This window comes from Mizuhopecten yessoensis, unplaced genomic scaffold (assembly GCF_002113885.1).
Source record: "Mizuhopecten yessoensis strain PY_sf001 unplaced genomic scaffold, ASM211388v2 scaffold3235, whole genome shotgun sequence".
NCBI classification, from domain to species: domain Eukaryota; kingdom Metazoa; phylum Mollusca; class Bivalvia; order Pectinida; family Pectinidae; genus Mizuhopecten; species Mizuhopecten yessoensis.
In genome coordinates, this window is record NW_018404943.1 from 1,110,361 (window position 1) to 1,133,681 (window position 23,321).

Sequence of the window (23,321 nt, forward strand, 5' to 3'; positions counted from 1 at the left end):
CCAAACATACATAGCCGTTCCATTATATTTCTATGTTATATAAAATTCTTAACCAATTAGTTTTTAATTCTTTCAAAATATATTAACACGATGAAGGCAGGCAGCAACAATTAGTGCAGACATCTGTCGTGGAGTTTGTGCCATATTGATGTCAGGCACACATCTACGCACGCCTAAATATAGACACTGCTTCCCAACATAGAATATCACAGAAATTAGGAGGTTATTTCCTAGATGAAACTATGCTAAAATAATTGTTACAACTACCAATTCTGTCAATAATTTACTGATCTTCACACTTTTCTAAGATTTTCACACTCCCAAGATGTCAGAATAACAAATTTGTTCTTATCGCCATCACTGGCTTTCTTAATTCAGAACACTGAAAATAGAACTTAAAGAAAAGGCCGTGATTTTGGTTTCCAAGAAATGCAGATATTTGTTTACAAAATATAAACTGTTTCCATAACTATTCAATTCATCTCTGAAGATGATTGTACTGAATATTTTGACATTTCCAGTTGGATTAATGGTGCATGCCACCAGGTTACCCAAGGTCCTGCCTTTATCAGTGCAAAATTCCCATAAGGTCCTAGGTCTTCCACAGGCCATGAAGGTCATAGATCACAAGCTCAAGAACTATTCCTGCATTTATCAGAGACAATGCTTAGAAACACCAGATCATAGGCTCAAATATATCTGTGCTTTAATTTATCAGACAATTTGCCAAATGGTCCTTTGTCAAATGCTCTGGAGTTACTCCTGCCTTCATCTAAGAAAAAGCAAAGAGGTCAAAGGTCACAGGCTCAGGCTTTTTTCCTATTTTTACTAAAGACAATGCCCAAAGGTCAGAGGCTAAGGTGATATTCCTGTCTTTTTCAAACACAATGCCAAGAAGTCATAGGTCACAGGCTGTTATTTCTGTGCATGCCTTTATTCAAGACAATAACCAGAGGTAAAAGGTCACAGGCTCAGGTGTAATTCCTGTTTTTATCCAAGACAATGCCCACAGGTCATAGGTCACTGGCTCATGTGTTGTTCCTGCCTTTATCAGAGACATTGCCTTGAGGGAATACCACAGCAGCAGTAACCAGTAATAACTAACAATGATCCAGACACCTTCCATGCTGGTCTCAGTGAAAAAATCAACAGCATACAGATAACTGTTTTCCTTATTAATGGTTTATAGAAAATAGCATTTCATTAAGTCCTGAATATAAACACAATAGCAGTCTACTACTCGTAGTATCATTGTGTTATGGCAGCATTAGCCAGCTACTATGTTACACATGTACTACCTGTAGTAAAGTTGTGTTTGGAAACCTGTGCCAAGATGTTAGACAAGGATCAGTGCCTCTGACATTTTGTCAGATCTGCCACTGTAACTTCCATTCTCAACAGTAAATCCCGACATCTGGTAGGGGCACTAGTTTACAAACAGTACTGCCAATCTAGTAGATTCAAACCCAACTAGGTAATTGGAAAAATTCCATCAGAAATGTCAGGAAGCAGATCTAATGTGCAAGGTTGAATTAAGGCTAATTAAAACTGATGTCAGAGCAGGTATACTTTCAATTAGCCAGATAAAGTAAATTGCTTCACACATTCTAGTATATATACAAAGATGAATAGTCCATTAATACTACTTTATTTGTCAAATGTTATTGTCAAAAAATCAAAAATACAGTTGAAAACTGAGTTAACAGTAAAACAGCATTATTGACAATAAAATGATAAAACTTGTTTAAGATGAAAAGTATTCAAAATATATCCAGCAGTGATCACGTACATACGTATCAGTACAAATACATTATAAAATAAAGGAAAACTTACCCATTTTCAAACCTTTCATTCAATTAAATCTCAAAGATTTATTAAAATAAATGGATTAATTAAGGTTTTGTATTTTTTCTTAATGATGTTGGTGTTAATTTAATTGGATATTTCCAAATATCTACGTAAAATGGATGGAGGACGTTAATACTGTATACATTTGTATGTGTCATTTAGAAATACCACCTGTATAAAACCACAGACAACAAATTGATATGTTGTCATTATTTACAGCCCATACTTATCAATGTTAGAAAAAGGCACACTTATTTATACAACATTACCCTCAGATTGTATCAGGTGGCGAGTTACCTGAACCAAGCGCCCAAGGTCCTGTTAGACCTTGGGGTGGAAACTTCAGGAGAGACGGGGGGTCCTCTTAAATTATTAAAACTAGGAATTAAACTCATTGCAACCACTGAAAATGAAACTGTGGTGAAAGGTGAGAAGCGTGAACTTAGAACACATATTGGAGATAAAGTTGTAAGGGAGACGATACTACAGGACAGTGTTACAGTAACAAGCTTAAGTTTGCAGTATTCAAGTAAAGTTTGAATCCATGATATTCTCATAATTATTAAAACTGAAATTAAATTTGAATTTCCTGGCATTTAAAGGGACCACCTTCGGATATTATACACAAAACATTCATATTTCTTCATATATTTCACATGAAAATAAATATGAAATTTTGACTTAAGGTATGAAGAAGCTTATGAAGCTTGACAAATTGGCGTCGAAGACCTCCATGAAGATATATCAACCATGTGTGGTATGTGGGTACTTGTTAACTCCTCGGATACCCTCAGCAAGCCCCTCAGTCATTATGTAACACACAATGTCAGGATGAATTAAAACTGAACCATCTGCACTTGATCTCAAGTAATCATACCACAAGATTATAACTGTTTTCATACAAAAAGGAAAACCGTCTGCACTTGATCTGGAGATCGCTGCAATAGTTTGAGACAGGTACTGGTGTATCACTCTATAAGGTAAATATAACACCAAGAACGCTATACAGGTAATCCTGTCCGAGATACACTTGGACACACCTGTCAGATAAATCCGTTGACAGGCGGTCGTGAACCCCTAATGTGTGATGTGAACTCTAAACTTTTTGTTATTTTTCTCTATTGATTCCCTTTTCACACACAAGGGGTTTCACAGTTACATTCAATTTGTATACGTTATCTCAAACCTTTCAATCAATCCAATCTTCACAGAGGGTGATTTTTCACTGTTACATTCAATGTGTTGTACTTAATGTCAAAACTCTATTATTAACCCCGGATAAAGGCATTATATTCAGATTAATAATTCAAATTTGTCGAGCATCAAGAATGATACAGGGTGTACCTAGGACATGGACTGATCATCAACATACAGCCATCTACCACCCCTGGGAACATCAGACCACCAACGCTCTGTCTTACTGACGATCTACAGTTCTGTACAACCTCAGAAAACAACAGACCACCAACACTCTGTCTTACTGACGATCTACAGCTCTGTATAACCTCAGAAAACACCAGACCACCAACACTCTGTCTTACTGATGATCTACAGCTTTGTACAACCTCAGAAAACACCAGACCACCAACAATCTGTCTTACTGACGATCTACAGCTTTGTACAACCTCAGAAAACACCAGACCACCAACACTCTGTCTTACTGACGATCTACAGCTTTGTACAACCTCAGAAAACACCAGACCACCAACACTCTGTCTTACTGACGATCTACAGCTTTGTACAACCTCAGAAAACACCAGACCACCAACACTCTGTCTTACTGACGATCTACAGCTTTGTACAACCTCAGAAAACACCAGACCACCAACACTCTGTCTTACTGACGATCTACAGCTTTGTACAACCTCAGAAAACACCAGACCACCAACACTCTGTCTTACTGACGATCTACAGCTTTGTACAACCTCAGAAAACACCAGACCACCAACACTCTGTCTTACTGACGATCTACAGCTTTGTACAACCTCAGAAAACACCAGACCACCAACACTCTGTCTTACTGACGATCTACAGCTTTGTACAACCTCAGAAAACACCAGACCACCAACACTCTGTCTTACTGACGATCTACAGCTTTGTACAACCTCAGAAAACACCAGACCACCAACACTCTGTCTTACTGACGATCTACAGCTTTGTACAACCTCAGAAAACACCAGACCACCAACACTCTGTCTTACTGACGATCTACAGCTTTGTACAACCTCAGAAAACACCAGACCACCAACACTCTGTCTTACTGACGATCTACAGCTTTGTACAACCTCAGAAAACACCAGACCACCAACACTCTGTCTTACTGACGATCTACAGCTTTGTACAACCTCAGAAAACACCAGACCACCAACACTCTGTCTTACTGACGATCTACAGCTTTGTACAACCTCAGAAAACACCAGACCACCAACACTCTGTCTTACTGACGATCTACAGCTTTGTACAACCTCAGAAAACACCAGACCACCAACACTCTGTCTTACTGACGATCTACAGCTTTGTACAACCTCAGAAAACACCAGACCACCAACACTCTGTCTTACTGACGATCTACAGCTTTGTACAACCTCAGAAAACACCAGACCACCAACACTCTGTCTTACTGACGATCTACAGCTTTGTACAACCTCAGAAAACACCAGACCACCAACACTCTGTCTTACTGACGATCTACAGCTTTGTACAACCTCAGAAAACACCAGACCACCAACACTCTGTCTTACTGACGATCTACAGCTTTGTACAACCTCAGAAAACACCAGACCACCAACACTCTGTCTTACTGACGATCTACAGCTTTGTACAACCTCAGAAAACACCAGACCACCAACACTCTGTCTTACTGACGATCTACAGCTTTGTACAACCTCAGAAAACACCAGACCACCAACACTCTGTCTTACTGACGATCTACAGCTTTGTACAACCTCAGAAAACACCAGACCACCAACACTCTGTCTTACTGACGATCTACAGCTTTGTACAACCTCAGAAAACACCAGACCACCAACACTCTGTCTTACTGACGATCTACAGCTTTGTACAACCTCAGAAAACACCAGACCACCAACACTCTGTCTTACTGACGATCTACAGCTTTGTACAACCTCAGAAAACACCAGACCACCAACACTCTGTCTTACTGACGATCTACAGCTTTGTACAACCTCAGAAAACACCAGACCACCAACACTCTGTCTTACTGACGATCTACAGCTTTGTACAACCTCAGAAAACACCAGACCACCAACACTCTGTCTTACTGACGATCTACAGCTTTGTACAACCTCAGAAAACACCAGACCACCAACACTCTGTCTTAGTGACGATCTACAGCTTTGTACAACCTCAGAAAACACCAGACCACCAACAATCTGTCTTACTGATGATCTACAGCCCTGTACAACTTCGGAAAACACCAGACCAACAACAACACTCCGTATTACAGGAGAAACTATTGCAGAAAACACCAGACCAACAACAACACAGTATTACAGGAAATACTACAGCAGAAAGCACTAGACCAACAACAACACTCCGTATTACAGGAGAAACTATTGCAGAAAACACTAGACCAACAACAACACAGTATTACAGGAAATACTACAGCAGAAAACACAAGACCAACAACAACACAGTATTACAGATATACTTCAGCAGAAAACACCAGACCAACAACAACACAGTATTACAGGAAATACCACAGCAGAAAGCACTAGACCAACAACAACACAGTATTCCAGGAAATACTACAGCAGAAAACCCCAGACCAACAACACAGTATTACGGGAAATACTACAGCAGAAAACACCAGCCCAACAACACAGTATTACAGGAAATACTACAGCAGAAAACATCAGACCAACAGCAACACAGTATGACATATATACTTCAGCAGAAAACAACTTAACTCAAAGATTCCATCTAGTAAATGCTATTTCTATTTTTGAAATTCTAATTTAACACTGTATGTTTTGACATTCAAAATGAATACCTACAGATATGAAACAAAAAATAACCGTTAAACATTGGTGTTAAATATTGATTCTTTAAGCTAATCAGATTGAACAATTGGGCCTAGACCACCAACACTGAAGGTATCAACCCTGCTGTCACCGGTACACATACAGTGTGATGTATGGATCCTATCTATTACAGATTTATGGAGAAATTAACATTATGAGTGGAATTTTATAACATCTCTCCAACAAATCATAATACTTGTAAAAACAATGGCCCTTTTCCATTAACACATCTGGAGGTAAGTGTGGGGGTCTCTCCAGGAGCAGCCGGGTGAGGATGGGTGGGGTCAGAGGTTAATTGATCTCTGTACATTTATCCCTCTGCATTCTGCCTTCAAAGAGCTTTGTCTCCCATTATAACTTAATGATACTGGAAGTGCTGGGTGGCTTGGTACAAAATTGACTCCCAAACTCCTACCACAAAGACTTAGTTTAGTGCTTATAATGAAACCACCCCCAACAGCAGATCAGCTATGGAGCCGAATCCATTTGCTGAAGACAAAAGAACGATCAATAAAACTGATACCAGCCAACCATGATCTTCCTCCACTGCTTGTCAATGTTTTGTTTTCAAATTGCCACATGTTTCATGGGTTAATGGGTTATAGACATGTATATGATATAAACCAAGTGAATTCCTCATGGTGGTTCCTATCCAACAGCATGCTTTACTGCATACCACATGTTGGTTCAAAGTATTGTCTACCACAATATATAAATTGTCAACTAGAGTTTGTGGTATTCCTGGCTAGTGTATGTTTATGTACAACACTGTTCAAAGTATTGTCTACCACAATATAATATGTCCACTAGAGTACGTGGTATTCCTGGCTAGTGTATGTTTATGTACAACAATGTTCAAGGTATTGTCTACCACAATATAAATTGTCAACTAGAGTACGGGGTATTCCTGGCTAGTGTATGTTTATGTACAACACTGTTCAAGGTATTGTCTTCCACAATATATAATTTGTCAACTAGAGGATGTGGTATTGCTGGCTAGTGTATGTTTATGTAGAACACTGTTCAAGGTATCGTCTACCACAATATATAATTTGTCAACTAGAGTATGGGGTATTCCTGGCTAGTGTATGTTTATGTACAACACAGTTTAAGGTATTGTCTACCACAATATAAATTGTCAACTAGAGTACGTGGTATTCCTGGCTAGTGTATGTTTATGTACAACAATGTTCAAGGTATTGTCTTCCACAATATATAATTTGTCCACTAGAGTATGTGGTATTCCTGGCTAGTGTATGTTTATATACAACACTCTTCAAGGTATTGTCTACCACAATATAAATTGTCCACTAGAGTAAGTGGTATTCCTGGCTAGTGTATGTTTATGTACAACACAGTTCAAGGTATTGTCTACCATAATATATAATTTGTCAACTAGAGTATGTGGTATTGCTGGCTAGTGTATGTTTATGTAGAACACTGTTCAAGGTATCGTCTACCACAATATATAATTTGTCAACTAGAGTACGGGGTATTCCTGGCTAGTGTATGTTTATGTACAACACAGTTCAAGGTATTGTCTACCACAATATATAATTTGTCAACTAGAGTATGTGGTATTCCTGGGTAGTGTATGTTTATGTACAACACTGTTCAAGGAATTGTCTTCCACAATATATAATTTGTCAACTAGAGGATGTGGTATTCCTGGCTAGTGTATGTTTATGTACAACACAGTTTAAGGTATTATCTACCACGATATAAATTGTCAACTAGAGTATGTGGTATTCCTGGCTAGTGGATGTTTATGTACAACACTGTTCAAGGAATTGTCTTCCACAATATATAATTTGTCAACTAGAGTATGTGGTATTCCTGGCTATTGTATGTTTATGTACAACACTGTTCAAGGGATTGTCTTCCACAATATATAATTTGTCAACTAGAGTATGTGGTATTCCTGGCTATTGTATGTTTATGTACAACACTGTTCAAGGGATTGTCTTCCACAATATATAATTTGTCAACTAGAGTAAGTGATATTCCTGGCTAGTGTATGTTTATGTACAACACAGTTTAAGGTATTTTCTACCACAATATAAATTGTCAACTAGAGGAAGTGGTATTCCTCGCTAGTGTATGTTTATGTACAACACAGTTCAAGGTATTGTCTACCACAATATATAAATTGTCAACTAGAGTATGTGGTATTCCTGGCTAGTGGATGTTTATGTACAACACTGTTCAAGGAATCGTCTACCACAATATATAATTTGTCAACTAGGGTATGTGGTATTCCTGGCTAGTGTATGTTTATGTACAACACAGTTTAAGGTATTGTCTACCACAATATAAATTGTCAACTAGAGTAAGTGGTATTCCTCGCTAGTGTATGTTTATGTACAACAAAGTTCAAGGTATTGTCTACCACAATATACAAATTGTCAACTAGAGTATGTGGTATTCCTGGCTAGTGTATGTTTATGCACAACACTGTTCAAGGTATTATCTACCACGATATAAATTGTCAACTAGAGTAAGTGGTATTCCTCGCTAGTGTATGTTTATGTACAACACAGTTCAAGGTATTGTCTACCACAATATATAAATTGTCAACTAGAGTATGTGGTATTCCTGGCTAGTGTATGTTTATGTACAACACTGTTCAAGGTATTATCTACCACGATATAAATTGTCAACTAGAGTAAGTGGTATTCCTCGCTAGTGTATGTTTATGTACAACACAGTTCAAGGTATTGTCTACCACAATATATAAATTGTCAACTAGAGTATGTGGTATTCCTGGCTAGTGTATGTTTATGTACAACACTGTTCAAGGTATTATCTACCACGATATAAATTGTCAACTAGAGTAAGTGGTATTCCTCGCTAGTGTATGTTTATGTACAACACAGTTCAAGGTATTGTCTACCACAATATATAAATTGTCAACTAGAGTATGTGGTATTCCTGGCTAGTGTATGTTTATGTACAACACTGTTCAAGGTATTATCTACCACGATATAAATTGTCAACTAGAGTAAGTGGTATTCCTCGCTAGTGTATGTTTATGTACAACACAGTTCAAGGTATTGTCTACCACAATATATAAATTGTCAACTAGAGTATGTGGTATTCCTGACTAGTGTATGTTTATGTACAACACTGTTCAAGGTATTATCTACCACAATATAAATTGTCAAATAGAGTAAGTGGTATTCCTGGCTAGTGTATGTTTATGTACAACACTGTTCAAGTTATTGTCTACCACAATTTAAATTGCCAACTAGAGTATGTGGTAATTTCCTTACTGATGTACAGTATGTCTATGAACAAAACTGTTCAAGGTTTTGCTCACCAAAGCAATATAAATTGCCAAAATAGAAAGTGATATTGCCCTTCAGTGCATGTTAATGCCAACACAGCAAAGATATTCCTCGACAAAGATCATCCAAACCTTTACAGTGTTAATTTCGCCCTTCACATTAGACTTCTATATCTATTATGTTGTTTACTAACGTTCTCTGTGATGATAAACCTGCCCTCTTTACAGAGGCAAAAACGGCAGAAGCTTATAATTAACTGCACAAAAGTTTCCTTCGTATACTTTAGTGCAGTTGCTAACCACAAACCATGGCATTTCCCACCACAGGAAAACTAATTGCCCAACACATATTTTGTGAACCTATTTTGCCCCCTAACAAGCTTGAGAGCTAACATGTGCTTATTGCTATTATATTTGGTGAGAGAAAACTTTTTTTTGTAATTTTTATTACAGATAATGAATGATAAAACAGATTAACTTTTTTAAATTTAGCTACTGTATATTGAAAAATTCAAAACTTTAGACCGTACTGCTTGAGTTTAGCACAATGGTGTTCCAGACACTGTATACATGCATGGTAACACATCCCTCAGACCAGGTGTTCAATCCAGTTGTATCTCTGTTGCGGTTTGGCAGACAGAACACCAGCATCTGTATGTGTCACTAATTACACGTACCTCATCTGTCAATAAACAGTAGATAAGTCGGTGACTTAAAGTACAAAGTTCTAATAAATTTCAACTTCTTCAGCCATTGTGCAAGGTCTATGCGAATACTATGCTGGTTAGGTGGCCAAACCTTGAGCCCTTCCTTGACCTTTAGGATATTAAAGTAATCAGTTTTAAGAACATTTTCATATACAGGTACATCTACCAAGTATTCCTTCATTTCTTTATCCTATAGGGATGTTGATGATGCCGAATCTTAAAATGACAGATACATTTGGGATTTGATTGAAAACACAGCACCGGGGAGACATATACTCATGAAATCATTTTGTCATCATTCAAAGTAAGTCAAGGATCTATTCAATCTATCTTGATTAAAAATCGTCTGTTGACAACTTTGTAAATCAAAATATGCAACAAGATGGACGAGGTGAGATACTGTCTGGACTAGATGGTGACTATCTTGTGATGGTGTGGTCACGAAAAAGTCCTGTTTCTTCTTCCCGGTGATTGATGAATTTAAACCATAAAAAAAATCAATACCGCCCTACCGTTCATTGTATTTCATCCACTTCAGCTTCGTAACACAAACAGGGACAGCTGCCGAGTTGTCATATCAGCAGATACCCCTCCCCACAAGATAATTTTTAATAATACCTGAGTCTGCATTTCCTGGAAACCAAAACATTCCATTCTCCAGGCTCTGCAACTTCAGACGAAAACTGCAGATCTGTGTTTGATGATCGTGAAGAGTAATAAAGACTATGGAGCATGGTTGATATATGACCGTGCCTGACCGGATGACAGCTCCTATTTTACCCATTTCTCAACGACAAACTCTCAGATGGATCGTTAAATAAATCAGTTAACTCATAAAAATGTCCTGGTCTTGTTAATTAACCAATTAATCGGCCAATCAAATGGTCACATTATAATTTACTCTATCAAGAAAGGAGATTGTAACCAAGAAGGGAAATTGCCATGAAATTTCCTTTAAACTACAGATGCAAACATAGCCTGTTAGAATTTTAAAACTTGCAATCTTGCTAAAAAAAATCAACATTTTAGCTTAGTTAGGTTATAAAGGGCAAACAAATATACCTGTCCACACTGTTAGACTGACATCAACTCATCTTCTGTGGTCTAGAATGGTTTGACTTTGACATTTAAATGTGAATGACCTTGAATATGCTATTGTTTGGTTGGGATTGATTAAAAAAAGGCATCTGTAACTGATCTGATTGTGTTTACTCTTTATAACTTAAAGGTTATGGTCCGGAGTAAAACATGTATGAAACATTTGACAATTAATTATGAAAAAAACCTTTTCTATTTGATGTCTTTTTTGCGACTTTGGCAGAGACTATGAGATTTGGCTCTGAAAAAGAAATACGTGATATGATCTATTAATAACAGCAATGTCTGAAAGTTTAATCAGATCATTTTCACAGTCCAGACACCATAGCATCACAGGTCATATAAAAGGAAAGTTTGACCCTGACCTTTAGTGGCTGTGCCATTAACTCCCTGGTATTACTCAAGGACTTGTGCATTAATATTACAGCCATTCTGTTTCAGGGATGCCTCTGTTGTCCTATAGCAAGATGGCCACTAGTGACCTAGTGCATCATCCATATTTCATCAACAGGACCTATACAAGTGGACTAAGTGCTGCTAATTACAAAGAAGCCTGGTGGAGAGTAATCAGCCTGTTGCACTGTCCAGAACATTCATAACAGCTTGACCTATACAACTCTGGTATTGTATTGTGTATAGCACTCTCTGTCAATGTAAGAGATATCAACAGCTATCCCTAAAAATACTTCCTTCATGGAGACACCCTCTGGTAGACGGGAAGTCGTTCATCACAATATTTGTCCATTTCCAACTGAGTTGCAAAACTGTCTAACAGTTGGTATATTAAACATCTACAGGACAAACTAAGTTTGCAAATATGTGTAAAACTGATCTGTAGCGCCAGCCAATCCTTGGTAAGGCATATATAGGTGTTCTGCTATCATAAAAATCTTAGGTATAATCTTGTTTTCTGGACAAACCTTTTCTCTTTTGTGGAAAAACAACATCTGCTATAAACACCCTAGATCTTTGTCCTTTTCGCTATCTTCTGTCAAACCAAAATCCTCCACACAGATTTTTTTTTAATCAAGCATAAACCTTTTCAATTTCAGCTATAGCCTACAGAATGCTTCTGAAAGAGAAAATCTTCTTGGTGGAATATTTTTATGGCATGCATGACACACAAATAATTTGTGAGACAAACGAGGTTGGACACTGAATACTTACATTTGGTTCTGATGCAAGGGTTCGGTGAAAATATGAGCTGGAATACAGTGACCTTTTTGCTACTTTTCTGTGTTGAAAATGATAATAGTCCGGCATGATCTGTAAAGAAATAAATACAAGGGAAAACGTTAGTTTGATGATCTGAACCAATGTGAATATGGAATTCGGTAGTGTATGTTTCTTTGACTGATATGTAATGAAGTAATAGCAAAAGTACAGTCAATGTTATTGACTAGAGATATATCTTAAATAAATTATGAAACGAGTTATTTCAACTTATATTAATCACTCATGTTGACCCGGATGTAAGCGTGAGTACCCCGAGTACAAAAAGAAAACCTACGTGGTCAGACAGGTGACCCCATACCTTTTCACATCCGTTTGGGGAATCGAACCCCAGCCACCATGGTGAAAGGCAAGTGCGCTATTAACTGCACACTCATAGAGATATATCTTGCAATACGCTTAGTGAATATTAAACACTAAAAAAATCAAAATACTTTAAAGTTAAATACTACAATGAATAAATATCATCTACACGTTATGGATCTTGGTTGAAATTCTTTTTATTTACCAGGGTATTTTACTCATGCATCCCTCAAATATGGCCAGGTTCAAATTTTATTGTGTTTTCCCAGTAGCCCAAAGGCCAGTTATTTGGCAATGTCGTTCATTTAAATAGAACTTAATAGTGCTTAACATCAGTATGCTACAGACCAAATATCATAACTATTTGCCTTTCAGTTATTCAATAAAACTTCTAAAAGTGTTCAATTTAGTTGACTCCTATGACCTTGAAAGTAGATTAATGTTTTTAATTTGGACAACCTGATATCCTTTCTTACAAGCATGCTACAGTCCAAATATAACCCTAGGCCTTCCTATTAGTTATTCAAAAGAATTTATGGCTGATGCTGAGCCACGACGTTTCCTGGGGCGAAGGAGCTAAAAACACATATTTTTAGAAAAAAATATGATTATAGGTCACATTTTATTATAGGTCACATTTTGAAATTGGATGAGCACATAATCAAATCGTTATAGCTCTCCCGATATAAGAGTCAGAGTATTTTGATGTTGTTTTTTATCATCAGTGCCTTTAAATTCACATTTGGTGGATGAAGTAGGGCAAGTCATAGTTTAAAAGATTAAATTGAATTAGTACATTTTTTATGGGATGATGATGAAGTAGGTCACACTGAATCATGTATCTTATATAGCACACTACCCATGACATCAAACAACCTGTAATGTTACAAAACATTTTTAAGGTCAATTTCATATTATCAATTAGATTACGTGTGTGCACCACCTATATATAACTAGAAAACTTCCATACTGTAGCTGTGGAAATATTCAATGCAGGACATTTCAACTTAAAGATCGAGATGGTGAGATTCATGATGATTGTGGTACGTGTTTGACTTGAGAGAGGTCAAATTAAATAAAGTTTTACTAGAGAAAGGTCAATCTGACTTTAGTTTATACAACTTAATATCATGGGAAATGGACACATGGGAGAATGTTGACCTAATGGAACTGACCTGAACTGCTCAGAATATGGTCTATTAGCCCCAGGGATGGAGAGAGTTGGGGAGGGTATTTGCTTTGAGGAAGATGTGGTCAGTTTCACAGGATAAGTCACACTGCCCTGGTTAAATATGGTTATAGTTTACTGGAGTGAGAGGTCAACTCGAATTGGTAGATATTGGAATGTGGACCAGTCATATGGAGTGATACTCCTGTCTGTAGTTTGAAGTTTTCCAAAAGTTTCTTCACTGTTTATGTAAGTGTGTTGCCTGTTGAGCTGAAGGTTGGTTATGATAGACTGACATGGGGATCTGTGTAGCTGTGATGCTGGGATAGATAAGGGGTGTACCACATAGATAGGAGTAGTGGGATCTATAGGTGTGTGCCCACACACTAAACACACCTACAGCCAACAGGTGCTACTCCTCTAGTAGCTCCAGCAACACACATGGCCTGCTGCAAAACATGGAAACAGCATGCAATGCCAAAGCCGTAAGTCAATACAACTGGATGGTCCCAACGGATACATGCTCGAAATACTGCAGTAGTACTGTATAGAGTATTTGTTCAATGTTCTGGTGTATACCCCCACTGAAGATTTATGAAGATTTACAAGCATCCAACAGCAATCAAACCTTCATGATAAATCTGGACTTCAAAAGGTTCCAGTCACACGAGTGTATGTTATATTCAAGTATTGTTCCGATAGAAATAACAAAGGTTACAGCTAGGAAAGTTACACTGATCTAGATAAAACCAATATAGAGTTCAGCCACAGAATACAGCTACAGATACTACAGCTACCAAGATACAACACTAGAAGGTTTAGACACAGAATACAGCTACCCAGATACAAAGCTTTAAGGTTTAGACACAGAATACAGCTACCAAGATACAAAACTAGAAGGTTTAGACACAGAATACAGCTACCAAAATACAACACTAGAAGGTTTAGACACAGAATACAGCTACCCAAATACAAAGCTTTAAGGTTTAGACACAGAATACAGCTACCCAGATACAAAGCTTTAAGGTTTAGGCACAGAATACAGCTACCAAGATACAACACTAGAAGGTTTAGACACAGAATACAGCTACCAAGATACAAAACTAGAAGGTTTAGACACAGAATACAGCTACCCAGATACAACACAATTGAGTTGTTTAAACTCATAACCTAAATACATGCACAACAATTACATGATTGCAGCTAATTATATAACTGACTACCACCATGTAGCTAACTGATTATAAAAAACCTTGTTGTTGCAACTAATTAACACAGCTAATTTTTACAGTTAACTGTATATGGAAACTGTAATATTTGAGTAATTTTATATTACATACTACATGGTTGCAGCTGATTACAACCAATAATGCATGGTTACTGCTAATTAACACGACCATAAGTGTTGCAACTAATGGATGCAATCACTTCAAAGACAGCAACCACTTATAATAGCTGTAAATGTGGATACACACTAAACAGGCTGAGCCACTTATAATAGCTGTAAGTGTGGATACACACTAAACAGGCTGAGCCACTTATAATAGCTGAAAGTGTGGATACACACTAAACAGGCTGAGCCACTTATAATAGATGTAAGTGTGGATACACACTAAACAGACTGAGCCACTTATAATAGCTGTAAGTGTGGATACACACTAAACAGACTGAGCCACTTAGAATAGCTGTAAGTGTGGATACACACTAAACAGGCTGAGCCACTTATAATAGCTGTAAGTGTGGATACACACTACACAGGCTGAGCCACTTGTTAGAATATGCCCGCCTTGACTTACTGTCTGTGTACATAGCAGATCTGCATGTTTTTGTTTGAGTTGGAGCTCAGCTCTGGTTTTCAACATTTTTCAAATCATAGTTCAAATCTACATGTGTGATAAACAGGGCCTTTTTTTGTCAGATGTCTATGTAAATACAGTTACCAGAATCTAGACAGCCTATCTTTATTTAATATACCTTGTCAGTCAGGTCGTCATTTCAACACGATACGATATAAACATACTAAGTTATAATTCAATAACACATATACTTCTTATTTCTATCTCTCAATACATTTCCACTATAAATCATGATGTTAAATTTAAAACATCTCTGCAAGTTCAAAGAACTGCAATTCAAAATGGTTTATATTCAATTATTTGTAACTAGAGACCTACATTTTATATATCATAGCTCAACATCCAAACTCTGCTTCATCCCCTTCTATACTCTCTACACTACATACACCAACACAAGCTTTTACATTAAGCAACATTTCATTCAACAGATATTTTTAAAAGCGTTGAAAACTTTGTACCGTGCAAATTTCTTAATTCATTATTTTAGAAACGGTACTTAAGTACTGGAGACCAATGTATTCCTAATTAACAGTGGTATTGAAAAACGGCAACGGTTCCTCAGAGCTTTATGGAGAAACAAACAACACTGGCTAATCAATATTTAATTACTCTACCGAAAAGCATTTTCCTGGATCTGGAGTTTTCAGGACGCTTTCCCGTTATTCAGAAATTGGGCGCAAGCAGACAATAGCCTAAAGTATTGTCCTCAATGGTTTCTTTTACCAATTTACTCCATCAATTGTTTCTCTGCTAAAATATGTATGTAAACCTACTTGCCACAAATATACAAACCATTCTACAGTTATACCAAGCACTTGCCACGGATGGCAACAACAGATGGTCCCTATGCTAACAGTTTATAACTTATACCTGTACCATCATTTTTTGGCACCAGGAGGTTTTACAGGAAAACACTGATAACATTTTGTACTGTATGTTCACTTCCATAAATCACGGAAACCTTATTCATTTATTTCTTTTTCACAATAGCCAAATAGATATTCCAGTAGTCCAGAACTGCAAAGCTTCACATCTCCAGTTAACTGTTCATGTCTACCCACAAAGCACATTTGAATATCAAAATGGGTATGACCCTTTAAAGGCAGTATCACCTCTAGTGATCACACATATTTATACCAAATTAAAAGAAAAATCAGAAACAATTCATCACATACTGACTGGTAAATGAAACATATATTCCCTGCACCCTGGCCATTTCCCCTAGTTTTACTGGTACATGTATATCAAACCTAAATTAGGAGACCAAAGTCCAAAATATGATCTCTAATGATAAAGTTTCAATTCACATTGAAATCAAAATGAAAAATAAAAGTGGTTTCTCATTATAGTTGGTCTCTAAATGGTCTCTTAACTCCTGTGGTCTCTAAATGGTTTCTTAACTCCCGTGGTCTCTAAACGGTCTCTTAACTCATGTGGTCTCTTAATGGTTTCTTAACTCCAGGTGGCTCTTCATGGTCTCTTAACTCCTGTGGTCTCTTAATGGTTTGTTAACTCCAGGTAGCTCTTAATGGTCTCTTAACTCCTGTGGTCTCTTAATGGTTTGTTAACTCCAGGTGGCTCTTAATGGTCTCTCAACTCCTGTGGTCTCTTAATGGTCTCTTAACTCCAGGTGGCCCTAATGGTCTCTTAACTCCTGTGGTCTCTTAATGGTCTCTTAACTCCAGGTGGCCCTAATGGTCTCTTAACTCCTGTGGTATCTTAATGGTTTCTTAACTCCTGTGGTCTCTTAACTCCAGGTGGCCCTAGTGGTCTCTTAACTCCAGGTGGCCCTAATAGTCTCTTAACTCCTGTGGTCTCTTAAAGGTTTCTTAACTCCAGGTGGCTCTTAATGGTTTCTTAACTCCTGTGGGCTCTTAATGGTCTCTTAATGAATTCTCTTAAAACAGGTGGTCTCTTACTGAAGGTGGTCTCTTAATGGTTCCTTAACATTGTCACTTAGTACAGATGTTCCTTTTAATGGTCAAATAATACAGGTGGTCTCTTATTTAAGGTTCAATAATACATCATACGACTATACTAACAAGTACCCAAGATACTAGTTAAATCACTAAACAAATAACGAGACTTTTGAATTTGGTAATTAGAAAACTTCCATAAAACCAACATGAAAACAAATCCCGGCATAACAGAACCGAAGTAGTGAATTGTTTTTTATCTGACATGAATCTTACAGGAGTGAATGCTTTTGTCCAAAGAGGATCAGGCTGGCTCCGTATGAATATGCTATCTGGAACCGAGTCTGAAGCAAAGGAAGGCAATCTTGCCAATCAATAGTTGTCCTGAAAACTTCAGTACAGAAACACTTACTGCCCTTTTTTTTCTTGTTGATTTTGCTCATTTAAAACCTATTTTTGTGTGAATGCGTATAAGGTTATATAAGTGAAATGTGAACATTTGTAGCCAAAGGACATGCAAGAAATCAGTCACTTCCACACTTCTGTGGTCTGCTTAGGTTGCCAGTATAAGGCGTGAGATAGAACTATAATCTTGGTCCTACATTGTACCCTAAAACTACTGCACAACATAAAATATTCCCAAGAGCATATACTTTCACGACTATTCTGGTTGTAGTGAAACAATGAATATCAATTCAGCGAGTACAATAATCAACTGACACAATGATTGTAAATACATATTACCATATGATAATTAGCTCATGAATATTGATTCTATGACTATGATGATAAACTTAATTAAAACCAAATCTTCCGACAGACTGCAAACGTTTGTATCAACGAAATACGTTTGAAAATTGTTGGAAAAGAATGCATGAGGGTTTTATGTTGTACAGTACAGTACATGACCATTTCGGCCGGGAAGTGTACTACGATTGTATGGGTAAGGTAATTAGATCGTCTATTGATTGATAGACAGAGCCCCATCCTATCAGTCCCCTCATGATGCAGGGCCACTGGTAGTATTCTACACCATTATAGACTTCCTGCATGCAAAACCTCCATGTTACATATCAGCCAAACCAATGGAGCCATTTAGTTTTACATCTTTATGGGTTTGATGTTTTTCAATGAAATATTCTAGCTAAATTATCATCCTTGCACGATATCTATCAAAACTCAGAGTGGCACGAATCCTCTTTGCAATGCCCGGTACATGAACTAACTGGAATTGATCAGAAAATTCCCAAGATTGCACTACAACTTGCCCTTTGCAAGACCAGACCAACTTGTACTGGGGACTGAACTCCAATGTCCAAGGCAGCAATAACTGTGATATACAAACAATCTTCTATTACAGTGTTTAAAAAAAAGCAATATCATGAAAACTTGACATCCTATATCTTACAATTGGAATTACATTGGTTCAGGGGGAGATAATCCATTAGCTTTATGGATTTTAATGGCAATGAAACAGAAAATAAATCATGGAAAGGAATTATTTTTTTCCACTTTTAACAGCTTTGACATTTCATTTCGTTTCTTTATTTGCTGAAGTTTTACAACTTATGGCAAGTGACCTAAACATTTTGAACGGGCGCTGACTGCACTTACTAATCATGAAATACGAAAGAAAATCATGAGACCTCCTTTCCTGGAGACTGGTCACTGGTCATGTAGACTCATTTGGTAACAGAGAAAAAGGTCATGTCTGAACTTGTCACCTCAAGGAATCCCTGGTTTGACACCCATACCCAACAGCGGTGAGAAATTAGCCGGGACACACCGTAGACAGTGACAGTTCCCTGGAGTATATCACATAGGGGTTCCATTTGTATTTGACTGCACCAATGCAGGTTATTTGCATTAAACCGTTCGTTTGCCAAGTGATAAAAGGTTAGTTGTTGGCTTCTGGGCTAGATCAAACTGTCAAAAATCGCTATTGTCACTTCATTCATCATTGATTCATGTACCAGCCTGTATGATGTGACTTCCTTCACTATTCAGTCCAGTGACAATCCATGTGATGTCACCACCTACACCATTCAGTCCTATCTATGTGATGTCTATGTGATGTCACTTCCTACACCATTCAGTCCTGTCTATGTGATGTCTATGTGATGTCACTTCCTACGCCATTCAGTCCCGTCTATGTGATGTCACTTCCTACACCATTCAGTCATGTCTATGTGATGTCTCTTCCTTCACCATTCAGTCCTGTCTATATGATGTCACGTCCTTCAACATTCAGTCCTGTCTATGTGATGTCACTTCCTTCACTATTCAGTCCTGTAACAATCCATGTGATGTCACTTCCTACCCCATTCAGTCATGTCTATGTGATGTCATTTCCTTCACCACTCAGTCTTGTCCATATGATGTCACTTCCTTCACCATTCAGTCCAGTCTATGTGATGTCTATGTGATGTCACTTCCTACCCCATTCAGTCATGTCTATGTGATGTCTCTTCCTTCACCATTCAGTCCTGTCTATATGATGTCACGTCCTTCAACATTCAGTCCTGTCTATGTGATGTCACTTTCTTCACCATTCAATCCTGTCTATGTGATGTCACTTTCTTCACCATTCAATCCTGTCTATGTGATGTCACTTCCTTCCCCATTCAGTCCTGTCTATGTGATTTCACTTCCTTCACCATTCAGTCCTGTCCATGTGATGTCTATGTGATGTCACTTTCTTCACCATTCAATCCTGTCTATGTGATGTCACTTCCTTCCCCATTCAGTCCTGTCTGTGTGATGTCTATGTGATGTCACTTCCTACGCCATTCAGTCCTGTCTATGTGATGTCACGTCCTTCAAGATTCAGTCCTGTCTATGTGATGTCTCTTCCTTCACCACTCAGTCTTGTCCATGTAATGTCACTTCCTTCACCATTCAGTCCTGTCTATATGATGTCTATGTGATGTCACTTCCTACGCCATTCAGTCCCGTCTATGTGATGTCACTTCCTACACCATTCAGGCCTGTCTATGTGATGTCTATGTGATGTCACTTTCTTCACCATTCAGTCCTGTCCATGTGATGTCTCTGTGATCTCACTTCCTTCACCATTCAGTCCTGTCCATGTGATGTCTATGTGATGTCACTTTCTTCACCATTCAATCCTGTCTATGTGATGTCACTTCCTACAACATTCAGTCCTGTCTATGTGATGTCACTTTCTTCACCATTCAATCCTGTCTATGTGATGTCACTTCCTTCACCATTCAGTACTGTCTGTGTGATGTCTATGTGATGTCACTTCCTACGCCATTCAGTCCTGTCTATGTGATGTCACTTCCTACAACATTCAGTCCTGTCTATGTGATGTCACTTCCTTCACTATTCAGTCCTGTAGCAATCCATGTGATGTCACTTCCTACCCCAGTCAGGCCAGTGACAATCCATGTGATGTCACCACCTACCCCATTCAGTCCTATCTATGTGATGTCTATGTGATGTCACTTCCTACTCCATTCAGTCCTGTCTATGTGATGTCACTTCCTGCACCATTCAGTCCTGTCTATGTGATTTCACTTCCTTCACCATTCAGTCCTGTCCATGTGATGTCTATGTGATGTCACTTCCTACACCATTCAGTCATGTCTATGTGATGTCACTTCCTTCACCACTCAGTCTTGTCCATGTGATGTCACTTCCTTCACCATTCAGTCCTGTCTGTGTGATGTCTATGTGATGTCACTTCCTACACCATTCAGTCCTGTCTATGTGATGTCTATGTGATGTCACTTCCTTCACCATTCAGTCCTGTCCATGTGATGTCACTTCCTTCACCATTCAGTACTGTCTGTGTGATGTCTATGTGATGTCACTTCCTACCCCATTCAGTCCTGTCTTTGTGATGTCACTTCCTACAACATTCAGTCCTGTCTATGTGATGTCACTTCCTTCACCATTCAGTCCTGTCCATGTGATGTCTATGTGATGTCACTTCCTTCACCATTCAGTCCAGTACATTCTGTGCAAAGACATTTCCTTCACTACAAAGCTAAACACCAGCAAGTAATGTCAGTATCTCACTAATGAGTCTAGTACTAAACTGTGTGACCTCAGTTCCTACACCACTTTGTTCTGTACCCTTCTGTGTATTGTCATTTCGTCCACAAACCAGTCTAAGCCAGTCCATTGTGCATGGTGTCACTTCCAAGTTCCTCTACGATACAATCCTGTACTTATTTGTATTGCTATCTCTAATTCTCAAATTTTAATTTGGCATTCTTGGTTTGAATCATCCTGGCTTTAAAATCAATTTTATTTAGCCTCTATCAGTCTTGTGTAATATTCCTTTTTTTAAAAAACCTGATTCAAGCTTTGGCGACCACTTTCTTCTTTGAAACAAAACTATTTCACATTTCATACTTAAATGTTTAAAACATAAATAAAATTTCAAGTACACGGCAAACAACCCTAATACTTTACTTAAAAACAGAAGGTAAAAAGTCTTGATGTCAAACACGTGCAGTGATAATCTGTAGTATACTAAGCGCATGACTTGCAGCATTTAATTGTACCACCTGACACTGCAACCACAGAGTACAAAGGCCTACATTGGCAGAAACATCAGTTACGTATACAGTAAAAGGCCGGTGTGGAAACACCTCATTCTTATAATAGTGTTACCCATACTTAATCCTAGATTTTCTTTAAAAATTAAACCGCAATTGAAATAATACCAACACATTTTATATAATTAACTTGGGCACAAAACAAATTAGTTTGAACATTCTAAACATACAAAACACTGTGATTAAGCAAAACTATTTAATAAAAGTCAGCTTCTGAAACATTTTTTCTCCAAAAACATCAATAAAAGCAACAATTTTGATTAGTCATTATCAAGAAATCCTATTGCTACTTAGAATATATGCTAACTCAACAAATTGGTCTCACCCTACAAAGGAATTTCTTTCCACACAGGTTGGTGTTTAAAGGAATGCATTTTTGATGTCCATATCTAAATACATATAAAGAAATAATTGGGCTCCTTTAAAAAGTTAACAATTTTTAGAAAAGAGGGATTCCAAGACTTGCAGGCATGACCTTGTCCATGAAACAACAGATGTGTCCGATTAATGGCCACCATTGGCTTATCTATATAAATATTACACAGACACAGGCCTATCAAGCCTCCCATTGACACTGACTATAACAACAACTGCCAAGCCTTAGGAATGTACAATAACGTTCGCTTAAGAAATAAACATTAAATACTAGGATCTTACACCACAGGAGGTAAAATAGGGCTCTATCAAATTAGGAAGCTTAATTACCAATAAACCTCATCAATTTACACAGGGGAATATGGTGGGGGCACAGCTGGGAGGTGTGCAAGGGAAAATAAATTACTATGGAAACATCTAGGATGGATAATTTATGGCATAAAACTGTTTATTAGTGTAATCCTCTTCCATTAATGTTGTATGTAAAGTGTAGCAAGTGTCATCCATAAAGGATCCCTGTTCCACTCCAGGTAAAACACTGAGAATTCCAATGTAGTTTTTCTTACATACAGTAACTTCCCCTTAATTTTATTTTGCATAGGTCTAAGGTTCAAATCTCAGTCTTGACCAATCGGCTATTATACACATACGAAATGGCAGCCAAATTGTCAAATTGATAAGGCAACTCTTTGTAGATTTTTTGCCATTTTGTACATTAGAATATCTTGGTTCAAATACTTCTAGCGTGGCAAAATTGACAGTAACGTTATTGGGAATTCATGCATATTTTACACCTTTAAAAACGCTTTACCAGTCCTTTGCATGATGAAGGCGACAGATTACAGATCGTGCTAGTCAATGTTACACGTAACCAATTCACTGGTTGTGCTGTATGAATT

At 37.7% G+C, this 23,321-nt stretch overlaps 1 protein-coding gene across 3 annotated transcripts in view; it reads right to left on the reverse strand.

Annotated features, from left to right (window-relative positions):
* The window catches only part of LOC110447249 (furin-like protease kpc-1), a 149,286-nt gene that overhangs the window by 109,011 nt on the left and 16,954 nt on the right, over positions 1–23,321 (reverse strand). For all 3 annotated transcript variants that reach the window (XM_021492820.1, XM_021492819.1, XM_021492818.1), the window contains exon 2: positions 12,150–12,248. In XM_021492820.1, the coding sequence (XP_021348495.1) occupies positions 12,150–12,248 (99 nt within the window). The remainder of the gene's footprint in view (positions 1–12,149; positions 12,249–23,321) is intronic.